Below are 18,629 nucleotides of genomic sequence, written 5' to 3'. Positions count from 1 at the left end.
CGTGGATCTGGGTACCAAACTTCCTTCTCTCTAAGACTTGAGTCATCTCTAAGGATATCTGGGGTGAATTAGAACGTTCTTTAAGTAAAACCTCAGGTTCCTGGGGGCCAGGCCGGCAAGGTTTGAGTAAAACTCCCCGGTGATGTGTAGAGGACACCCATCCTTTCTGTGGCTACAGGCTATGCTAGATGATTCTAGAACTTTCCCCCTAAATCAAAGTCAGCCTAGAGAGCTATCCTTTGATCACCTTCGTTTTGAAACAACAGAGCAACTGTGCTCTGTGGGACCAGAGAGGCATCACTATTTACAAACCTCAGACTAGACAGGAGTTAGGAGGCCGGGAAATCATACTCCACAAAACAGACCAGCTCACAGACTCAGTCTCTCAAAGGGAGAGCAATGGACACACCTCACAGTAACCACGTTCGCATTCACCCCCTGGGAGGGCCCTGTGCCCGGAGACGTCTTCCATGGAGGCATGAAGGACGTGTGTCATTCTGGCCGCCTGTTCCCAGTTCAGGACTCGCTGTCAGATGGTATCTGGGGTGAATCAGAACGTTCTTTAAGTAAAACCTCAGGTTCCTGGGGGCCAGGCCGGCAAGGTTTGAGTAAAACTCCCCGGTGATGCGTAGAGGACACCCATCCTTTCTGTGGCTACAGGCTATGCTAGATAATTCTAGAACTTTCCCCCTAAATCAAAGTCAGCCTAGAGCCTAGAGAGCTATCCTTTGATCACCTTCGTTTTGAAACAACAGAGCAACTGTGCTCTGTGGGACCAGAGAGGCATCACTATTTACAAACCTCAGACTAGACAGGAGTTAGGAGGCCGGGAAATCATACTCCACAAAACAGACCAGCTCACAGACTCAGTCTCTCAAAGGGAGAGCAATGGACACACCTCACAGTAACCACGTTCGCATTCACCCCCTGGGAGGGCCCTGTGCCCGGAGACGTCTTCCCTGGAGGCATGAGGGACGTGTGTTATCCTGGCTGCCTGTTCCCAGTTCAGGACTCGATGTCAAATGATGGCCCTGAGTCCTGCAAAGGAGGCGAGTAGCTGACCACTGTCTTTCCTGGGGGCCAGGCCGGCAAGGTTTGAGTAAAACTCCCCGGTGATGTGTAGAGGACACCCATCCTTTCTGTGGCTACAGGCTATGCTAGATGATTCTAGAACTTTCCCCCTAAATCAAAGTCAGCCTAGAGAGCTATCCTTTGATCACCTTCGTTTTGAAACAACACAGAGCAACGGCGCTCTGAGAGACGAGAGAGGCATCACTAGTTACAAACCTCAGACCAGACAGCAGTTAGGAGGCCGGGAAATCATACTCCACTAAACAGACCAGCTCACGGACTCAGTCTCTCAAAGGGAGAGCGATGGAGACCCCTCACAGTAACCACGTTCGCATTCACCCCCTGGGAGGGCCCTGTGCCCGGAGACGTCTTCCCTGGAGGCATGAGGGACGTGTGTTATCCTGGCTGCCTGTTCCCAGTTCAGGACTCGATGTCAAATGATGGCCCTGAGTCCTGCAAAGGAGGCGAGTAGCTGACCACTGTCTGGGCTTTCCTGAGCTGAGGGGTCTCCTGGGGAGAGCGGAAAGCTGGCAGCCCTGGGAAAACCGGAATGTGGGGCACCCTCCCTTCCAGGGCCCTCTGTGATGAGCTCGCTTGTGTCCTAATGGAGTCATTTCCCCGGGGCAGTTTGCACACCTCGCAGGAAGTAGGCATAACCATAGCAACCGGGTTGGCCACCGTCATAATCGCCTCTGGGCCATTTCTGACAGTCCCTGCCCGGAACCTCTGAGGACATCTGAACTTGGTGCTCCCTGGGTGCTGGGCGCCATCAGCCCCACAAAGCGGTGCCGGGAGAAGAAGCTGGGTTGGCAAAGGGCAGCTGGCACCGGGGAGATTGAGCCTCATGTTTGGTTTTTGCAGGAAACAAATCTTAAAGTTCTTGGATGCTGAGAAGGACATTTCCGTCCTCAAGGGGACCCTGAAGCCCGGAGACATTATTCATTACATCTTCGACCGAGACAGCACGATGAACGTGTCCCAGAACCTGTACGAGCTCCTGCCCAGGACCTCGCCGCTGAAGAACAAGCACTTCCGGACCTGTGCCATCGTGGGCAACTCGGGGGTCCTGCTGAACAGCGGCTGCGGGCCGGAGATCGACACGCACAGCTTCGTCATAAGGTAACCGCAGCGGGGAGCTGGGTCCAGGGCAGCAGGGGCGCTGGGTCAGCATTTGTTAACCATAAATAGTGGATTCAAAGTCCTTTTCTTTCTGTAAAGTAGTTTGAACTAAAAGAGTTGGGCCGTATTTGTGATATGGGTGCATGGATGCATTTGTAGGAAGAAGGACGGAAGTCTAGTGACCCGATGCTAGTTAGGGGTCCTGTCCATGTATGAAATAATGATTCTTTGTCGGTGTTGTTGTTGAGCACGTATGACTTTTATAGTTAGGTAGATAAAAGTTATTTTTTAAACATTTTTCTCTTGTCACTTAGAAAGCTCTTCCTCTGTCCCTTGTGCGCCTCCTTTCTGTGCCAGCAAAGCGCCCCACGTATGACTCTAGTGCAGTGGTTCTCAACCTTCCTCATGCCGCGACCCTTTAATACAGTTCCTCATGTTGTGGTGACCCCCAACCATAAACTTATTTTTGTTGCTACTTCATAACTGTAATTTTGCTACTGTTATGAATCGTAATGTAAATATCTGATATGCAGGATGTATTTTCATTGTTACAAATTGAACATAATTAAAGCATAGTGATTAATCACAAAAACAATATGTAATTATATATGTGTTTTCCGATGGTCTTAGGCAACCCCTGTGAAAGGGTCGTTCGACCCCCAAAGGGGTCGCGACCCACAGGTTGAGAACCGCTGCTCTAGTCACACCACATCATTTGCCTTCCCCTAAATACTCACTCTGTTCCCCACCTCTGTGCCTTTGCACACATTTCTTGCACCTAAAATGCCACGGTATGATGTTTCCTAAACTGCCTGGTTATAGGACTTACCTAAAGAGCTTGCAAAAAGAAACATCAATTTCTAGGCTCACCTGTTGAATCTGGATCTCCAGGGGACGGGCCTGGGGAATCTGCAGGTGCCTGCGGTGTTTCTCCTGATCTGTCCTATGCGCCTTTTCCACTATTGGGCTTCTACTCATCCATCCTTCTAGACTTCCCTCAGTGGTCACCACCTCCGGGAAGACCGCCTGATGCTCCTCCTTCCCATAATACTGACGACAGTAGCGACATGTACTGAGCCCTTCCTGTGGCCCAGCAGTGTTCTAAGGACTGGGGGTGTGGTGACTCCTCTAAGTCCTGGGAGGGGTGCAGCTCCGATCTCACCATCGCTAAAGAAACTGTGGTGGATGCTCCGCAGCCAAGAGAAAGCTCTCGGGAAGCACAGAGAGGCTGAGCAGGTTGCCCGGAATCACACAGACAGCACGTCTCAGAGCTGAATTCTGAACCTAGGAGTGTCCCTGCAGAGCCCTCCCTCTGTCACCTAATGTGACCAGGTCACACCTGCCAATGTCATGGTCACCTTGTGGGCTGGGGGCTGGCTTACTTGCTTCCTTCCTCCTCTGCTGGGTACTGAATTCCAGAAGGCAAGCATCTAACAGCCCCAGGATGCAGCAAACTTTATTTATGCGCTGTGGTCCAGGGCAGCAGGGATGCTGGGTCCAGGGCCGCAGGCGAACTTGAGTGTTGCCAGGTGTCCCAAGAGGTTGAGCCAGGACACACTGGTTGGGTTAGTCGCAACCTCGTGGGTGGTGTAACAATTGTACAGTGTGAACAGAATGAAATAAATCCATGAAAAATGGGGGGGAGGGGGAAACACCTTGATGTCTCTGGTCCCAATGTCCAGACTGCACCCCAGACCAGTTATCAATCTGGGGGTGGGGGGTACGTGGCCCAAGGAGCCAGGTAATTCTGTTGTACAGTTAAGGATGGGAATTGCTGGTCTAGTGCAGAGGTAGGCAATCTACGGCCCACACTCTATTTTTATCAATAAAGTTTAATTGGCACACAGCCATACCCGTGCATTTTCATATCCTCAATGGACGCTTTCTCACTACAAAGTGTGTAGTTGGAAGGAGTTGAACTGTTGCAATAGTGTATATAGCCCGCAAAGCATAGAATATTTATTATCTGACCCTTTACAGAAAAAGTGTACCGACCCCTGCATCGAGCCTGCTATAAAAGAGTAGTAAGAAAATCTCCTGGTTAGTCCAAGTTTGCAAAAGTCTTTTGAGTGTTGTGGCAGGTCATAGGCTTCTAGTAACTTTATATCCTGGAGTCGAAATCTGGGAAGTGAGAGAGCAATGGAGAAACTCGGGTTTTATGTTTGACCATCATTCTCACTGAAATATCTCTCATTTTTCAGTCCCCTGGGACACACCTGGAAGTATTTACCCAGGACCCCGACACCTGACCCCCAATACAGACAGACTCGGAAACAAGGCCTCGCTGTCCCCTGGTCAAAAGTAGGGCACTGGGAGCCTCAAGTTTCATCCCAAACAGTGCCCCAGCCCTGGCAGAACCGCTACCGCGTCTCACGTCTCGAGTTTCTGCCGGGACCGTCCCTACGCAAAGGGAGCCTTGTCCTGGGCGGCCCTGTCCTAGAGCTCCTGGGGCCTCAGAACGTGGGACTGGGCAGTGTGTCTGCCTCTGTGTCCGCTGGGATGGAAAAGCCGCCGCAGCCTGGCGGCCAAACCTGTTTTAGTTTATCTTTTGCCAGGTTCTGCCTGTGCCTGGCCTCTATAATGGCTCAGCCCCTCCTTCTCAAAGCCCTCCAGTCTGAAGACCGAAGGAGGAAGGGGAAAGGGGAAAGAAAGCATGCTAGGTTTGTCTCACTGAGAGCCAGAGAAGGGGTGAGGGTGGGGTAGAATAGGCGTTAAAGATTTAAAGTTTGGCCCTGGCTGGTTTGGCTCAGTGGATAGAGCGTCGGCCTGCGGACTCAAGGGTCCCAGATTCGATTCCGGTCAAGGGCATGTGCCTTGGTTGCAGGCACATCCCCAATAGGGAGTGTGCAGGAGGCAGCTGATCGGCACATCCCCAGTGGGGGGTGTGCAGGAGGCAGCTTATCGATGTTTCTCTCTCATCGATGTTTCTAGCTCTCTATCCCTCTCCCTTCCTCTCTGTAAAAAAATCAATAAAATATATTTTTTAAAAAAGATTTAAAGTTCCCCCGACAGGCGGAGTTTTCTGAGGCAAAACAGCACCCAGAGGCCCTTCAGAGGGACTCGCTGTGGCATCAGCTCAGATTCCCACCCCTTGTCGTCAGCCAAGTGAGCCTCAGAGAGACAGCGAGGGCCTCTCTCTCCCGCTCAGAGACTGACTTTTAACAACAGGGTATAAAAGTACTTCCTTTTCTCTCTCTTTTTTTTTTTCCCTTTACTCCCTGGCCTGTCCCTTGGCAGACAGGCAACAAAAGGTAGCATTTGTTAACCATAAATAGTGGATTCAAAGTCCTTTTCTTTCTGTAAAGTAGTTTGAACTAAAAGAGTTGGGCCGTATTTGTGATATGGGTGCATGGATGCATTTGTAGGAAGAAGGACGGAAGTCTAGTGACCCGATGCTAGTTAGGGGTCCTGTCCATGTATGAAATAATGATTCTTTGTCGGTGTTGTTGTTGAGCACGTATGACTTTTATAGTTAGGTAGATAAAAGTTATTTTTTAAACATTTTTCTCTTGTCACTTAGAAAGCTCTTCCTCTGTCCCTTGTGCGCCTCCTTTCTGTGCCAGCAAAGCGCCCCACGTATGACTCTAGTGCAGTGGTTCTCAACCTTCCTCATGCCGCGACCCTTTAATACAGTTCCTCATGTTGTGGTGACCCCCAACCATAAACTTATTTTTGTTGCTACTTCATAACTGTAATTTTGCTACTGTTATGAATCGTAATGTAAATATCTGATATGCAGGATGTATTTTCATTGTTACAAATTGAACATAATTAAAGCATAGTGATTAATCACAAAAACAATATGTAATTATATATGTGTTTTCCGATGGTCTTAGGCAACCCCTGTGAAAGGGTCGTTCGACCCCCAAAGGGGTCGCGACCCACAGGTTGAGAACCGCTGCTCTAGTCACACCACATCATTTGCCTTCCCCTAAATACTCACTCTGTTCCCCACCTCTGTGCCTTTGCACACATTTCTTGCACCTAAAATGCCACGGTATGATGTTTCCTAAACTGCCTGGTTATAGGACTTACCTAAAGAGCTTGCAAAAAGAAACATCAATTTCTAGGCTCACCTGTTGAATCTGGATCTCCAGGGGACGGGCCTGGGGAATCTGCAGGTGCCTGCGGTGTTTCTCCTGATCTGTCCTATGCGCCTTTTCCACTATTGGGCTTCTACTCATCCATCCTTCTAGACTTCCCTCAGTGGTCACCACCTCCGGGAAGACCGCCTGATGCTCCTCCTTCCCATAATACTGACGACAGTAGCGACATGTACTGAGCCCTTCCTGTGGCCCAGCAGTGTTCTAAGGACTGGGGGTGTGGTGACTCCTCTAAGTCCTGGGAGGGGTGCAGCTCCGATCTCACCATCGCTAAAGAAACTGTGGTGGATGCTCCGCAGCCAAGAGAAAGCTCTCGGGAAGCACAGAGAGGCTGAGCAGGTTGCCCGGAATCACACAGACAGCACGTCTCAGAGCTGAATTCTGAACCTAGGAGTGTCCCTGCAGAGCCCTCCCTCTGTCACCTAATGTGACCAGGTCACACCTGCCAATGTCATGGTCACCTTGTGGGCTGGGGGCTGGCTTACTTGCTTCCTTCCTCCTCTGCTGGGTACTGAATTCCAGAAGGCAAGCATCTAACAGCCCCAGGATGCAGCAAACTTTATTTATGCGCTGTGAGCCTAGTGAATGTGTGTGGCAGGAGGAGGGGTGACAGGAGCCGCCGGCGAGTGCAGGAGGATAGTTTTAGAATGAGAAGTAAAGGATGGATCGGGTTAGATATAAGCAGAGGTGTCTTGGAATTCCCAAAAGGACCACCTTGTCCTTCTCTCTGGCAGGTGCAACCTGGCTCCGGTGCAGGAGTACGCCCGGGACGTGGGGCTCAAGACAGACCTGGTGACCATGAACCCCTCGGTCATCCAGCGAGCCTTTGAGGACCTGGTCAACGCCACGTGGCGGGAGAAGCTGCTCCAGCGGCTGCACAGCCTCAACGGCAGCATCCTGTGGATCCCCGCCTTCATGGCCAGGGGCGGCAAGGAGCGTGTGGAGTGGGTCAACGAGCTCATCCTGAAGCACCGCGTCAACGTGCGGACTGCCTACCCCTCTCTGCGCCTGCTGCACGCCGTCCGCGGGTGAGCGGCCCCTCCCCGGGGAAGGGGGCTGTTGCTGAGTGGGGGAGGTACTTGGTAGGCAATATTGCTTTCCTGCATTCGTTTCCATCTCAGACATAGACAGTTTTGCTCAGCGGATAGAGCATCGGCCTTAGTTCTGAAGAGTCCTGGGTTTGATTCCGGTCAAGGGCATGTACCTTGGTTGCAGGCTCGATCCCTAGCCCTGGTCCAGAAGCCTGCGGGAGGCAACCAATCCATGTGTCGCTCTTACATCAAAGTTTCTCTCTATCTCTCCCTCTCCCTTCTACTCTCTCTAAAATCAATGGAAAAATATCCTCGAGTGAGGATTAACCAAAAAAAAAAAAAAATTTTTTTAATTTCCATCTCAGCTGATCACTCACTAGCTGTATGACCCCCACAAGTCACCTGACCGTCCTCAGCCTCCCTTTCCAGGCAATGAGGGGATTGGCAAGTGGGTTTCACCTGCCATGGCAATTTTGACCAACTGGCAGTGCCCGCCTAGACAGCGATGCTGAGAATAAACTGTAAGGGGGCAAGAATGGCAGCAGGAATATAAGTTGGGAAGCTGACTCAATAGTTCAGGCAGGAAATACATCTGACTTAGACAAGGACAATGGTGGTAGATATGCAACAGATTTGCTATAAATTTTGGAGTAGAGGCAGCAGGATTGGCTGATGCATTCTCTTTCAGGACCTCATGGGGTGAGAGAAAGAAACCATCAGGATGACTGTTAGGATTAGAGCATGAGCAGATTGGGGTCCGGGGTGCCATTCTCTGTGACAGGAGAGCCTGAGGGAAGCCCATGCTTGTTTGGGGGTGTTGAGGAAGGGAGTTCTTTCTTGGGCATATTAAGTGTGAGATGCCTGTTCCAGATGTACCCGCCCCCACTCCTGACCTCCCACTTGGGGCCAGGCCCTGCATCTAATTGCCCATTCAACCACATGGCAGCTTACAGCCCTGCTCCAGGGACACGAGAAAGGCCATTGTACAGCCTCCCTCCAAACCGCACCCCCCCAACCAATAAACCTTAGCATAACACTGTGTGACTCTGGGAAGCCCCCTGAGCCACCCACAAAGGACTCTGGGCCTCTTAGAGGTGACACCCAAGCCTGTGACCAGCACTGGTCACTCTAGGGTGGGTGTACACACAGAAGTCCATTGCCACCAAGAAAGACCTAGAGAGGCAGGCAACCAAAGGCAGCCGCACTTGTGGCTGATGGAGCAGGTGACACTTGTATGGACACAGGCCAAACAGGGGCCACCTCCCTCATCCTGGAGGTTGACCTGTCAGGGGTCCCTTCAGCATCCTTCACATCATCCCTGGCACGGAGTGGGGCTGCCGCGGTAACCCCCACCTCATGGGTTTAGGATCCATTCTTTAAATCTTGTTTCTTCCCGGAAGGAGGAAAGTGACATGGCTTGGGGGTCAGCGGGGTGAGAGAAAGACAAGGACTGCCTTTCGGTAAAGAGAGAAAAGGTCCCGTGGTGGGGAATGGGCAATCATCTGGAAGAAACATATGCAATGAGAGCTATTTCCAGCTATAACTGGCTCATTTTCATCTGTCAAAACAGCATTAAGCACCAGTAATAAGTGTTAAGCCTTAGATCCAACGTCTTCCTTCGCAGGGACTCCCAGAGGAAACACTGCAGGAGAGGCAGGTGGGGTGGGTCTCTGATTTGGGGGAGGGAGGGAGGGAGTGGGGAGGGGGCTTGAGGGCCTTGGAATGGGCTTCTGCCAATGGCCTTCTCCCCCTGTGGGGCCACGGGGCATTGTGGGGTGCAGCGTCCAATAGAGCTTCAGGGTGGCATTGCAATTATTTTTGACAGGCTGACACAATGAGCTAATCTAAGAGGCAGAAATGTAACAGGGACAAATGCAGCATTCTAAACAACTGTACGGAGAGAGGAACAGTGCCAATCACCAGCGGGTGTGTGGTCGCTCAAAAGAACCTATGATCTTGGGTTGCAGCCACGGACACAGGATGTCTTTGAGAGTCGGGGAGGGTGGCCATGGCCTTTTTTTTTTTTACTCTCCCGGGTCAAATCCCACTCGGAGAATCACATTCCGTGTTGGGTACCCGGCTGGAGAGGGACCACAGAAGCAGAGAAATTCGGAAGTTGAAAGGTTTGGGGAGAGAAGGAGGCTCTGAGGAACATGAAAGCAACCTTGCTTCATTCAGTGAATACTTACAGGCACCTAGCGGGCTCCAGGCTCGTGTGAAAGTCAATAAAACAAGGCGTCTGCCCTTGAAGGGCTCGCCGATTTGGCCTGTGAGGCTCCAGGGGTAAAACTAGGGCGGGGAGAGGATCTACAGGGAGTCAGTGTCATCTGGGCATAGGGAAGAGCCTTCCAACAAGTCAAGATGATCTGCAATGAGCGTGGCTGCCTCCCAGGGGGCAGTGGATTCAGCCTCCTTGGGGATGTTCAGTGAAGTCAGCAGCGAATGCCCCTATGGGCCCTGGAGCCGGAAATCCACGCTACACGGAATTGCTGTATGAGTTTGCTCAGGCTGCTGTGACAAAATACCATAGGCCGGGTGGCCTACACAACAGATCTGGAGGCTAGAAGGCCGAAATCAAGGTGTCGGCAGGGCTGGTTCCTCCTGAGGGCTCTGAGAAGGATCTTCGCACCAGGGGTAAAACTAGGGCACGGAGAGGATCAGGGAGTCAGTGTCATCTGGGCATAGGGAAGAGCCTTCCAACAAGTCAAGATCATCGGCAATGAGCATGGCTGCCTCCCAGGGGGCAGTGGATTCAGCCTCCTTGGGGATGTTCAGTGAAGTCAGCAGCGAATTCCCCTTATGGGCCCTGGAGCCGGAAATCCCCGCCACACAGAATTGCTGTATGAGTTTGCTCGGGCTGCTGTGACAAAGTACCACAGGCCGGGTGGCCTACACAACAGTTCTGGAGGCTAGAAGGCCGAAATCGAGGTGTCGGCAGGGCTGGTTCCTCCTGGGGGCTCGGAGGGAAGGATCTTCCCAGGCCTCCCTCTACGGCTTGTTGGTGGCCACTCTTCATGTTCACATGGCATCTTCCCTGTGTGCACGTGTTCTCCAAACGTCCCCTGGTTTTAAGGGTGTCAGTCATATTGGATGAGGGGCCACCTTAATGACCTCATTTTAACTTGATCACCTCTGTAAGGACCCCTTATCTCCAAATAAGGTGACACTATGACAGTGATGGCGAACCTTTTGGGCTCGGCGTGTCAGCATTTTGAAAAACCCTAACTTAACTCTGGTGCCGTGTCACATAGAGAAATGTTTTGATCTTTGCAACCATAGTAAAACAAAGATTTATATTTTTGATATTTATTTTATATATTTAAATGCCATTTAACAAAGAAAAATCAACCAAAAAAAAAATGAGTTCGCGTGTCACCTGTGACACCCGTGTCATAGGTTCGCCATCACTGCACTATGAGGTACTGGAGGTTATGGCTTCAACATAATGGACCTTTGGGCTAGCTCGCCCCCTTTCCCACTCAGACTCTTTGATGCAGTGCACCTGTGCTAGGAGAGTCTCTAACCACCGTGTGCTCTCAAGATGCTGGCCCATCTGAGTGAGTTCTTGGGCCCGGGCATTGCAGGGGGTGGACAGCATGGCACAGAGACCCTGAGCAGAAGGCCTGCCCTTCGACTCTTACTAGCCCCTGCCCCAGCCCGAGCAGTTCTTCCAAAGGACTTCTGGCTCTGCCGGCCTGGACAGTGGCACAGCGCCTCGCTGGCTGGCTGTTGGCAAGGGAGGTGAGCAACCGAGGGGGAGGACACCAGGCCGCGGGAAGTGGGAAACTGGTCAGCAGCTGGTAGCGCGTGGCTCTAATTCAATTACAACAACGGGGAAGGCTGTGAGCCGCAGAGAGGGGGGCCCATGGGCAAGAAAGCAGGCCCATTCAGCCGCCCAGCCACAGTCCTGGTGCAGAGGAGGCCTGTGAAATGGTGCCTAATTAGGCACCAGGAGTGCTGAGCCGAGGCCCCGGGGTGGCACTGATCCAGCGGGCAACCCTGCCAGGCCTGGAGCAGCGTGTCGGCAAAGCAGACCCGGCTGCCCCTCTGTGGGGAGCAGAGACTGAGGACCAGCCTACAGGCCCAGCGGTGAGGGGCTAAGCATGGTGCAGAGACTAAGGGGAGACCAGCGAGGGTGGAAGTTGGTCTCCCAGGACATGCCCATTGCGGTACTAAGTCGTGGGCGCTGGGTCCAAGTCTCCTCCAGGGACACGAGTGTGGAAGTGTGTTCCATGGAGAAGAGAAGGAGGGAGTCTGTGGTATTGAGGCACAGTTGGCTGCCAGCGTTGGGTCATTTTCAATGACTGTCTCTATTATTTTATTTATTTATTTATTTTTAATATATTTTATTGGTTTTTTACAGAGAGGAAGGGAAAGGGATAGAGAGTTAGAAACATCAATGAGAGAGAAACATTGATCAGCTGCCTCCTGCACACCCCCTACTGGGGATATGCCCACAACCAAGGTACATGCCCTTGACCGGAATCAAACCTGGGACCCTTCAGTCCGCAGGCCGACGCTCTATCCACTGAGCGAAAATGGTTAGGGATCTATTATTTTTTTTTAAATAGGAATGCACATAGTAAAAAGAAAATCCCAAATAGTATAAGAGGATTTAAAGTGAAAAGCGAGCCCGCCTTCACAGAGGCAGCCTTGTTAATTAAACTGGTTTTCTGTGTCTCCTTCCAGAAAAATCGTCTTTTACACACAAGGGAGCATGTTTTAAGCACCACACCTTGCTAAATTCTGGAAATTATTCTATACTAGAGGCCCAATGCATGAAATTCGTGCGAGAGTAGGCCTTCCTTCCCCCACCTGTCAGCTTCCCTCCAGCACCCGGGACCCAGGCTTTCCTAGCAGCCCCAGCTTCGTCTGGAAGGTCAGAAGGTTGTCCAGAAGGACGTCCGGTCTAATTAGCATACTACGCTTTTATTATTATAGATTGACAGGTACTGCCTTCTTTTCCTTCACAGCTTCCTGGCCTTCTACTGAGTCAGGCTCATAGTTTACATAAGCAGAGACCATGTGTGAGGGGATTGGGAGGTGGGCGGACATAAGTGGGTTTTTCCATCTTTTGCGGATATAACCAGTACTACAGTGACCATCTTTTACTGACATCTGCACATATATCTATGTGTATAGGCTTGCTTTTTAGAATTGTCATTGCTAAAGAGAGAGACAGATATAGGCATTGTTAATTTTTATAGATATTGCCAAGTTACTCTCCCACCTATGATTAAAAATACCTGCTCTCCCATAACCTTGCAAATGTTCCTTTAATTATGAATGAGGTTGAATATCATTTTTCAGTTGGGAGTGGCATTAGTTTAAATTCCAGAATCCAGCCAGAAGGTTTAACTGTGCCCCCCACCCCCCTGAAGCAATGGTCTGGTTAGGTCCCCGCTGGGCCTGTGTGTGAGCAGCAGCATCTTGACACCCTGGGGGGCTCATCCTGAAGCAGGAGGAACCCCTCAAAGTAACCAGCATGCTGGTTTTCTTTTTCCTTTTGGCAACATGCTCTCTGGACTGCTGTTAGCCTGCCTTTCACATGCGCAGACCTGGTGGCTGCCCAGGAGAGGTGAGGGTGAGGCCAGTGCTGTGTGGGTTGGTCTCCCACACAAAGCTACTGTGATCTCCCTCCCCTCCCCTGCCAGCTTCCTCAAAGGGAGCCACTGGCCTCTGCTTGCTCATTTTCATGCATTGCTTCATGAAGACTTGTGCATGTGCCATGGGAGGATCTGGGGTTATGGAGAAGCTAACCCACTTGCTCCCAGAATTTTTTTTTAATATATTTTATTGTTTTTTTTACAGAGAGGAAGGGAGAGGGATAGAGAGCTAGAAACATCGATGAGAGAGAAACATCAACCAGCTGCCTCCTGCACATCCCCTACTGGGGATGTGCCTGCAACCAAGGTACATGCCCTTGACTGGAATTGAACCCGGGACCCTTCAGTCCGCAGGCTGACGCTCTATCCACTGAGCCAAACCAGTCAGGGCCCAGAATTTTTAAGTGTAAGGGAGGAGAAAGACAAGCAACCAGTAGTTACAGCGTAGCATGATGCGTACTGTAACAGGGAAAGAACAGCTTATGGAACACAAAACCCTCCAGGGAGGTCCGGGAAGGCTTCCTGCAGGAAGTGACATTGAAGCTGAGACCAGGAGAAGGGGGGCAGGTCAGGAGACACGGGAGGTGATGGTGAGAAACCAAGAAGGTCCCCTCTTGAGCTCTGGTCTCGCATCATCCACATCATCAGCCTTGGCCCTGATTTGGGGCCCCACAGCCCATTGCTGTCCTTCCCTGGGAAACACTGGTGAAGCCTCTACTGCCTGGGGGACACGTCTGCACAAGGCTGCCCGTTGGTAATGGTGAGCTGGGGATGTTGTCTCAGAATTTGGGGCTGGAGTGCAGAGCTGGTCAAGCCTGGGGATGCTCGAAGCTGATTCCTGGTCCCTGTACTTCCATGTTTACCCAAATAAGTCAGCTAACCTCAAGTCTGACCAGGCCACCAAAAACCTTCCGAAGAATCCACAAGATGACATCCAAAGGCCTCAGCCAGGATCGCGAAGCCCTTGAGATCTGGGCCAGAAATCCCTGCCACCCCCTGGGAGGCACAGTCACATGCCACGGGCACCTTCTTGGTTTCTCACCATCACCTCCCGTGTCTCCTGACCTGCCCCCCTTCTCCTGGTCTCAGCTTCAATGTTCCTGGCTTTGCTGCTGATCTTGCACCAAATATCACCAAGTGGCCCTTGCCAACCACCGGGGAGGCAGTCCTGCCCCGTATGGATGAGATGAGCTCTAGCCCACAAATTGCTTTGAGCTTCCTGGAGAAAGCCCTTTTGGTCTCTTTTTCCAACACTGGCAGCCACCATTCTTGCCATGTACCAAGCCCAGGCATCCAGGGAAAAGGCCGAATGTGCTTTCGATATGATTGTGGCAATCCTTATTTATTGCTGTCCACGCTCATAAAATACAGTGCTTAATCGTCTTAGCAGTTGGGGTAACCAATTTGAAAAATAATTATTGCCTTCTTAGAGATGACTTTGCCTTCTAATTAAAATCTCAAGCCGGGGATATTAAAGGTGCACTGTCAATATGATGTCCCAGATGCACCCAGCTAACCTCATTTGGGAAGGCAAAATTAATTAGTTCGTGTTTTCACGCCCAGCTGTTATCCCAAGGAAAGGAACCGTCTACGAGTTGGCCAGGCACAGAGTCGCTAAATTGGCCGGAACGACTGAGGAGACATAAAGGAAGTAGAGAGTGTTCTGTCCCTGCAGAACTCAGCCGGCCTCTATTACAAGCTGCTCGTTAGAAGGTGCCCCGTGTCCCTGTCACACATCTCAGGAGTTCTTGTTTAGCTGTGGAGGCAGAACAGGAAATAAGTGGGTCCCTCCAGGCCACTGAGTTCTCACTTCACCCCGGAGCCTCATTTGCTGTTAACACCTTTCCCAGTGAGTGATTCTGGGTGGAAAGCCTGGCACCAGGGACGAGCGGCTGGGCGTTTCTATCCGTTCTCAGCTGGCCACAGCTACAAAGCTGCATGCGCTGCTCGCTTCCTCCTTTCTCCTCTCCAACTTCTTCCCGTTTCTCAGTTCCATTGAAAAATAGAACGTCTGCTGAGCACAATAGAAGCCAGGATCATCAGTTTGGCTATGCTGTGATAGCTAACTGTAGAACTCGCATGGTTTAACACGGCAGAAGTTCGTTTCTCATTCTTGCAAAGTACCATATGTTGGCAGGGGCTCTCTTCCAACCAGTGATTCAGGGATCCAGGATTCGTCCATCTTAAGCTTACACCATCTTTACAGGAGGCTCTGAAGTCCTCTGATGCAGGAGGAGAGAAAGCAGAGGACCTGCTTTTGATCAGCATCAGCCCAGAAGGGACACATTTGTGGTCGCAGCCTATTGGCCATAACTGGTCACATGACCCCAGCCCAATGACAAGGGATTCTGGGAGATGTAGGGGCGCATATGGAGTATTTGCTGAGCGCTGCTCTCTCTGCCAAAGAGCCTTGGCTGCACCAGGCACTGAGCCAGATGCCCTTGAACCCCCAACACAGAGGCGTCAGGCATGGCCCCTGCTCTCAGAGAGATCACAGTAGAGTTTGGTGAGGGAGACCAACCCCCCCAGTAACGATTGTCAGCTCGGGTTGATAAGCACATTGGGGGAAGTAGAAACAAAGCTCGAGATAATGATGTGGAAGTGATTAAGTCAGTTGGAGCTGGAGAGAAGCCGGTAGAACAAAGGGAACATTCCCAGGAAGACGTGATGCATGTATTTAGTTTGGGGAGAAAAAAAGAGAGTTCACTGAGGGGACACGTGAGGGAAAGGCATAGCTACGAGGAGGGCGCATTGCATGTCTGTGCAACCTCGGACCCACCTGTGAGCTCCTTGGGTGTTTCACCACTGATTAAATTCTCCCTCCTCCTCTCCCTCCCGACTACCACATTCCCAGGAAGACGTGATGCATGTATTTAGTTTGGGGAGAAAAAAAGAGAGAGTTCACTGAGGGGACACATGAGGAAAAGGCATAGCTATGAGGAGGGCGCATTGCATGTCTGTGTAACCTCGGACCCACCTGTGAGCTCCTTGAATGTTTCGACACTGATTAAATTCTCCCTCCCCCTCTCCCTCCCAACTACCATGATAGCCTGCGAGGAAATCCATTCTGAAAGCCGGCCCCTGCTAAGGCCTCACTATCAGAAGATAAACAAACCGCAACTCCCTAATATGGCACGTGGCCGCTGTTAGGGCTTGAATTGGCTCAGGAAATGAACAGCCACCGAGACACACTCACGCGGGGACACTGCCGGTGGCTGGCAGGTCCCTGGGTGGTGACTACAGCGGCTGCAGCCAGCTCACTCCCAGCCCCCACTCTCCCAGAGCCACCACCGGGTGAGAGAGACCCAGCAAGCAGGCAGGGAGAAGCTGCCTGTCATCTGAGCTCTATGTAACTGCTGCATGAGCTGGACTCTTCCCAGGCAAATCGCTCTGGCCTCCCCGGTGGTCCTCTTCCTGGAAAGGATCATTCCTAAACTCGGGTCTCCTTTTTTGTTTCTTTCGTCCCTTGTTTCAGATACTGGCTGACCAACAAGGTCCACATCAAAAGACCCACCACCGGCCTCCTGATGTACACCCTGGCCACGCGCTTCTGCAACCAGATCTACCTCTACGGCTTCTGGCCCTTCCCGCTGGATCAGAACCAGAACCCCGTCAAGTACCACTACTACGACAGCCTCAAGTACGGCTACACCTCCCAGGCCAGCCCCCACACCATGCCCTTGGAGTTCAAGGCCCTCAAGAGCCTGCACGAGCAGGGCGCTTTGAAACTGACTGTCGGCCAGTGCGACGGAGCTACGTAAGGGGGCGCCCGGCGGACTCAGTGGCTCACATTTCCTGCCAGCTACACCGCGGGCAGATGGGAGTCGGGGTGGCACAAACTCTAGAACAAGCAGGCTAGTGGTTTTCTTTGTTAAAGTGTAAAACAGTGACCAGAATATATATATCTATACCTGCATATATATATTGACCTGAGTATTTATAACTGTGTGGTGTTCATCTAGCATTAGGCAGATAAGCCACAGGAAGAAGGTATGGAGAACCCACCAGAATGGAGACCCGGTCCATCTTTGGGGGCGAAAGGATTCGACGTGGAAAGAAGCCAGTCCCATGACTTTGGATGACAAACTGCCTCCCGGGTTGGAGGGATCTTTGGGCTCATGGATGAGTGGAACGGCCTTGAGCCTCTGAGACATGTGGGTTCTGGGTGAGCCAAGACCCAGAGGGGACAATGTGACCCAAGTCTAAACGGTGCTGTTCACGGGGGAGAGGGAGGTCGGAGCGATCAGCTGGGCGAAGGAGCACACGAGAAGCAGGGGCCACATCTCAGCTGAAGGCCTTCCCGCGAACGCAGAGTTTCAGTGCTCGAGGGATGAACCGCAGCTATGGAGAGAAGGCCAGAGAAGACACGACGGACAGTTTACGCTCTGGCTTAGCACGAACCACCACGAACCTGGGACGGAGCAGGCAGAGGACAGTGAAGGGCTGGGGTGTGACAAATTGTGCTTTTGAAAAATTGCAACCTACCGCTAAGGGTCGGCATTCCCGCCCCGGAACAGACAGGAGAGGGTCCAAAATATTGCTGTAGTGGGTGTTCTCTAAAGCACCTTGAGTCCACCAGGAGGAGGGGACCAGGGATGTCATCCCCAGAGTTAGCCTCCTGCCCGGCCTGTTTGAATGTCACATGAGGGACTGTACTGTCCCCTCCCGCCTCCGGGGAAGCCCCCGCGAGAGCTCGAAAAGGCCCCGTAAAGATAAATGCCAGCCTTTTTAAAATATGTGGTTGCCTTTCTGGGTGCCTCCAGCGCCCCCGACTGGGAGACCTGGAAGAATGTGAAGGATTCGGCTCCGTTTCTCCGCAGACACTCTCTCTGTTTGCCTCCTGTGTTGCGCACACCATGGGCCTCTCTGGCAGACGGCGGTGTCAGCGTCACTTCTGGTCCCGCCAACACTGAGGTTTTCTCCTCTGCGGGGAATGGGGCCACCTCCACTCCCTTTCGCCCCAGAGGCAATGATTTTAGAATTTTGCAAAATCCATTTTCCCTTTGTTAAGATAAAGAGATAAGACTTAAAAACACACACACCAAAAAAAACCCAAAGCCACATGCAGTCTCCAAATACTGGACATAAACTCCCTGGGGGGAACCTGGGCTCGATGCCCGTAACTTGGGGCTGGAACCACAGGTCACGTAGAGACCAGCGTTAGCCGGCTTGGTTTCTTAGATGTGCTTTCTTGTCTGATAAATGCGTCTTTTACAACGTATTTGAAAGATGAGTCAAAAACCATAATCTGGAAGGTGAAGGGAGTTGAGGAAAGTAATCAAGACTTGCTCCCCAGCACAGGAGAGCGGACGTGATGCATCAATGGCAGTTCCGAACAGGCCACTTGCTTCTAATTAATGGCTGATAGGAAGCCAGGGGAGGATAGTCTGATCCATTAACCCCCCACGCGCACGCTCCAGCTCCAAACCGCGACTGATTCTACGATTCTGCGTTCCTTTCCTCGTTGTTCCTGTGGGTGCGCAAAGCCGAGACTTGGGCTTTGCGTTATGAAGAGTTCCGAACAGGCCACTTGCTTCTAATTAATGGCTGACAGGAAGCCAGGGGAGGACAGTCCGATCCATTAACCCCCCACTCGCACGCTCCAGCTCCAAACCTCGACTGTGATTCTACGATTCTGCGTTCCTTTCCTTGTTGTTCTTGTGGGTGCGCGAAGCTGCGACTTGGGCTTTGCGTTATGA

At 51.7% G+C, this 18,629-nt stretch overlaps 1 protein-coding gene across 1 annotated transcript in view; it reads left to right on the top strand.

Moving 5' to 3' along the window:
- ST8SIA2 (ST8 alpha-N-acetyl-neuraminide alpha-2,8-sialyltransferase 2) overlaps nucleotides 1-18,356 on the top strand; it is a 44,569-nt gene extending 26,213 nt beyond the window's left edge. Inside the window, exons 4-6 of the mRNA XM_005869922.2 lie at nucleotides 1,933-2,190; nucleotides 7,028-7,321; nucleotides 16,406-18,356. Of these exons, the coding sequence (XP_005869984.1) occupies nucleotides 1,933-2,190; nucleotides 7,028-7,321; nucleotides 16,406-16,691 (838 nt within the window). The 3' untranslated portion in view covers nucleotides 16,692-18,356. The remainder of the gene's footprint in view (nucleotides 1-1,932; nucleotides 2,191-7,027; nucleotides 7,322-16,405) is intronic.
- Nucleotides 18,357-18,629: the final 273 nt, after the last annotated feature.

This window comes from Myotis brandtii, unplaced genomic scaffold (genome assembly GCF_000412655.1).
Source record: "Myotis brandtii unplaced genomic scaffold, ASM41265v1 scaffold308, whole genome shotgun sequence".
Taxonomy (NCBI): Eukaryota; Metazoa; Chordata; class Mammalia; order Chiroptera; family Vespertilionidae; genus Myotis; species Myotis brandtii.
The sequence above is the reverse complement of the archived record's forward strand: the minus strand, read 5'-3'. Positions and strand labels throughout refer to the sequence as shown.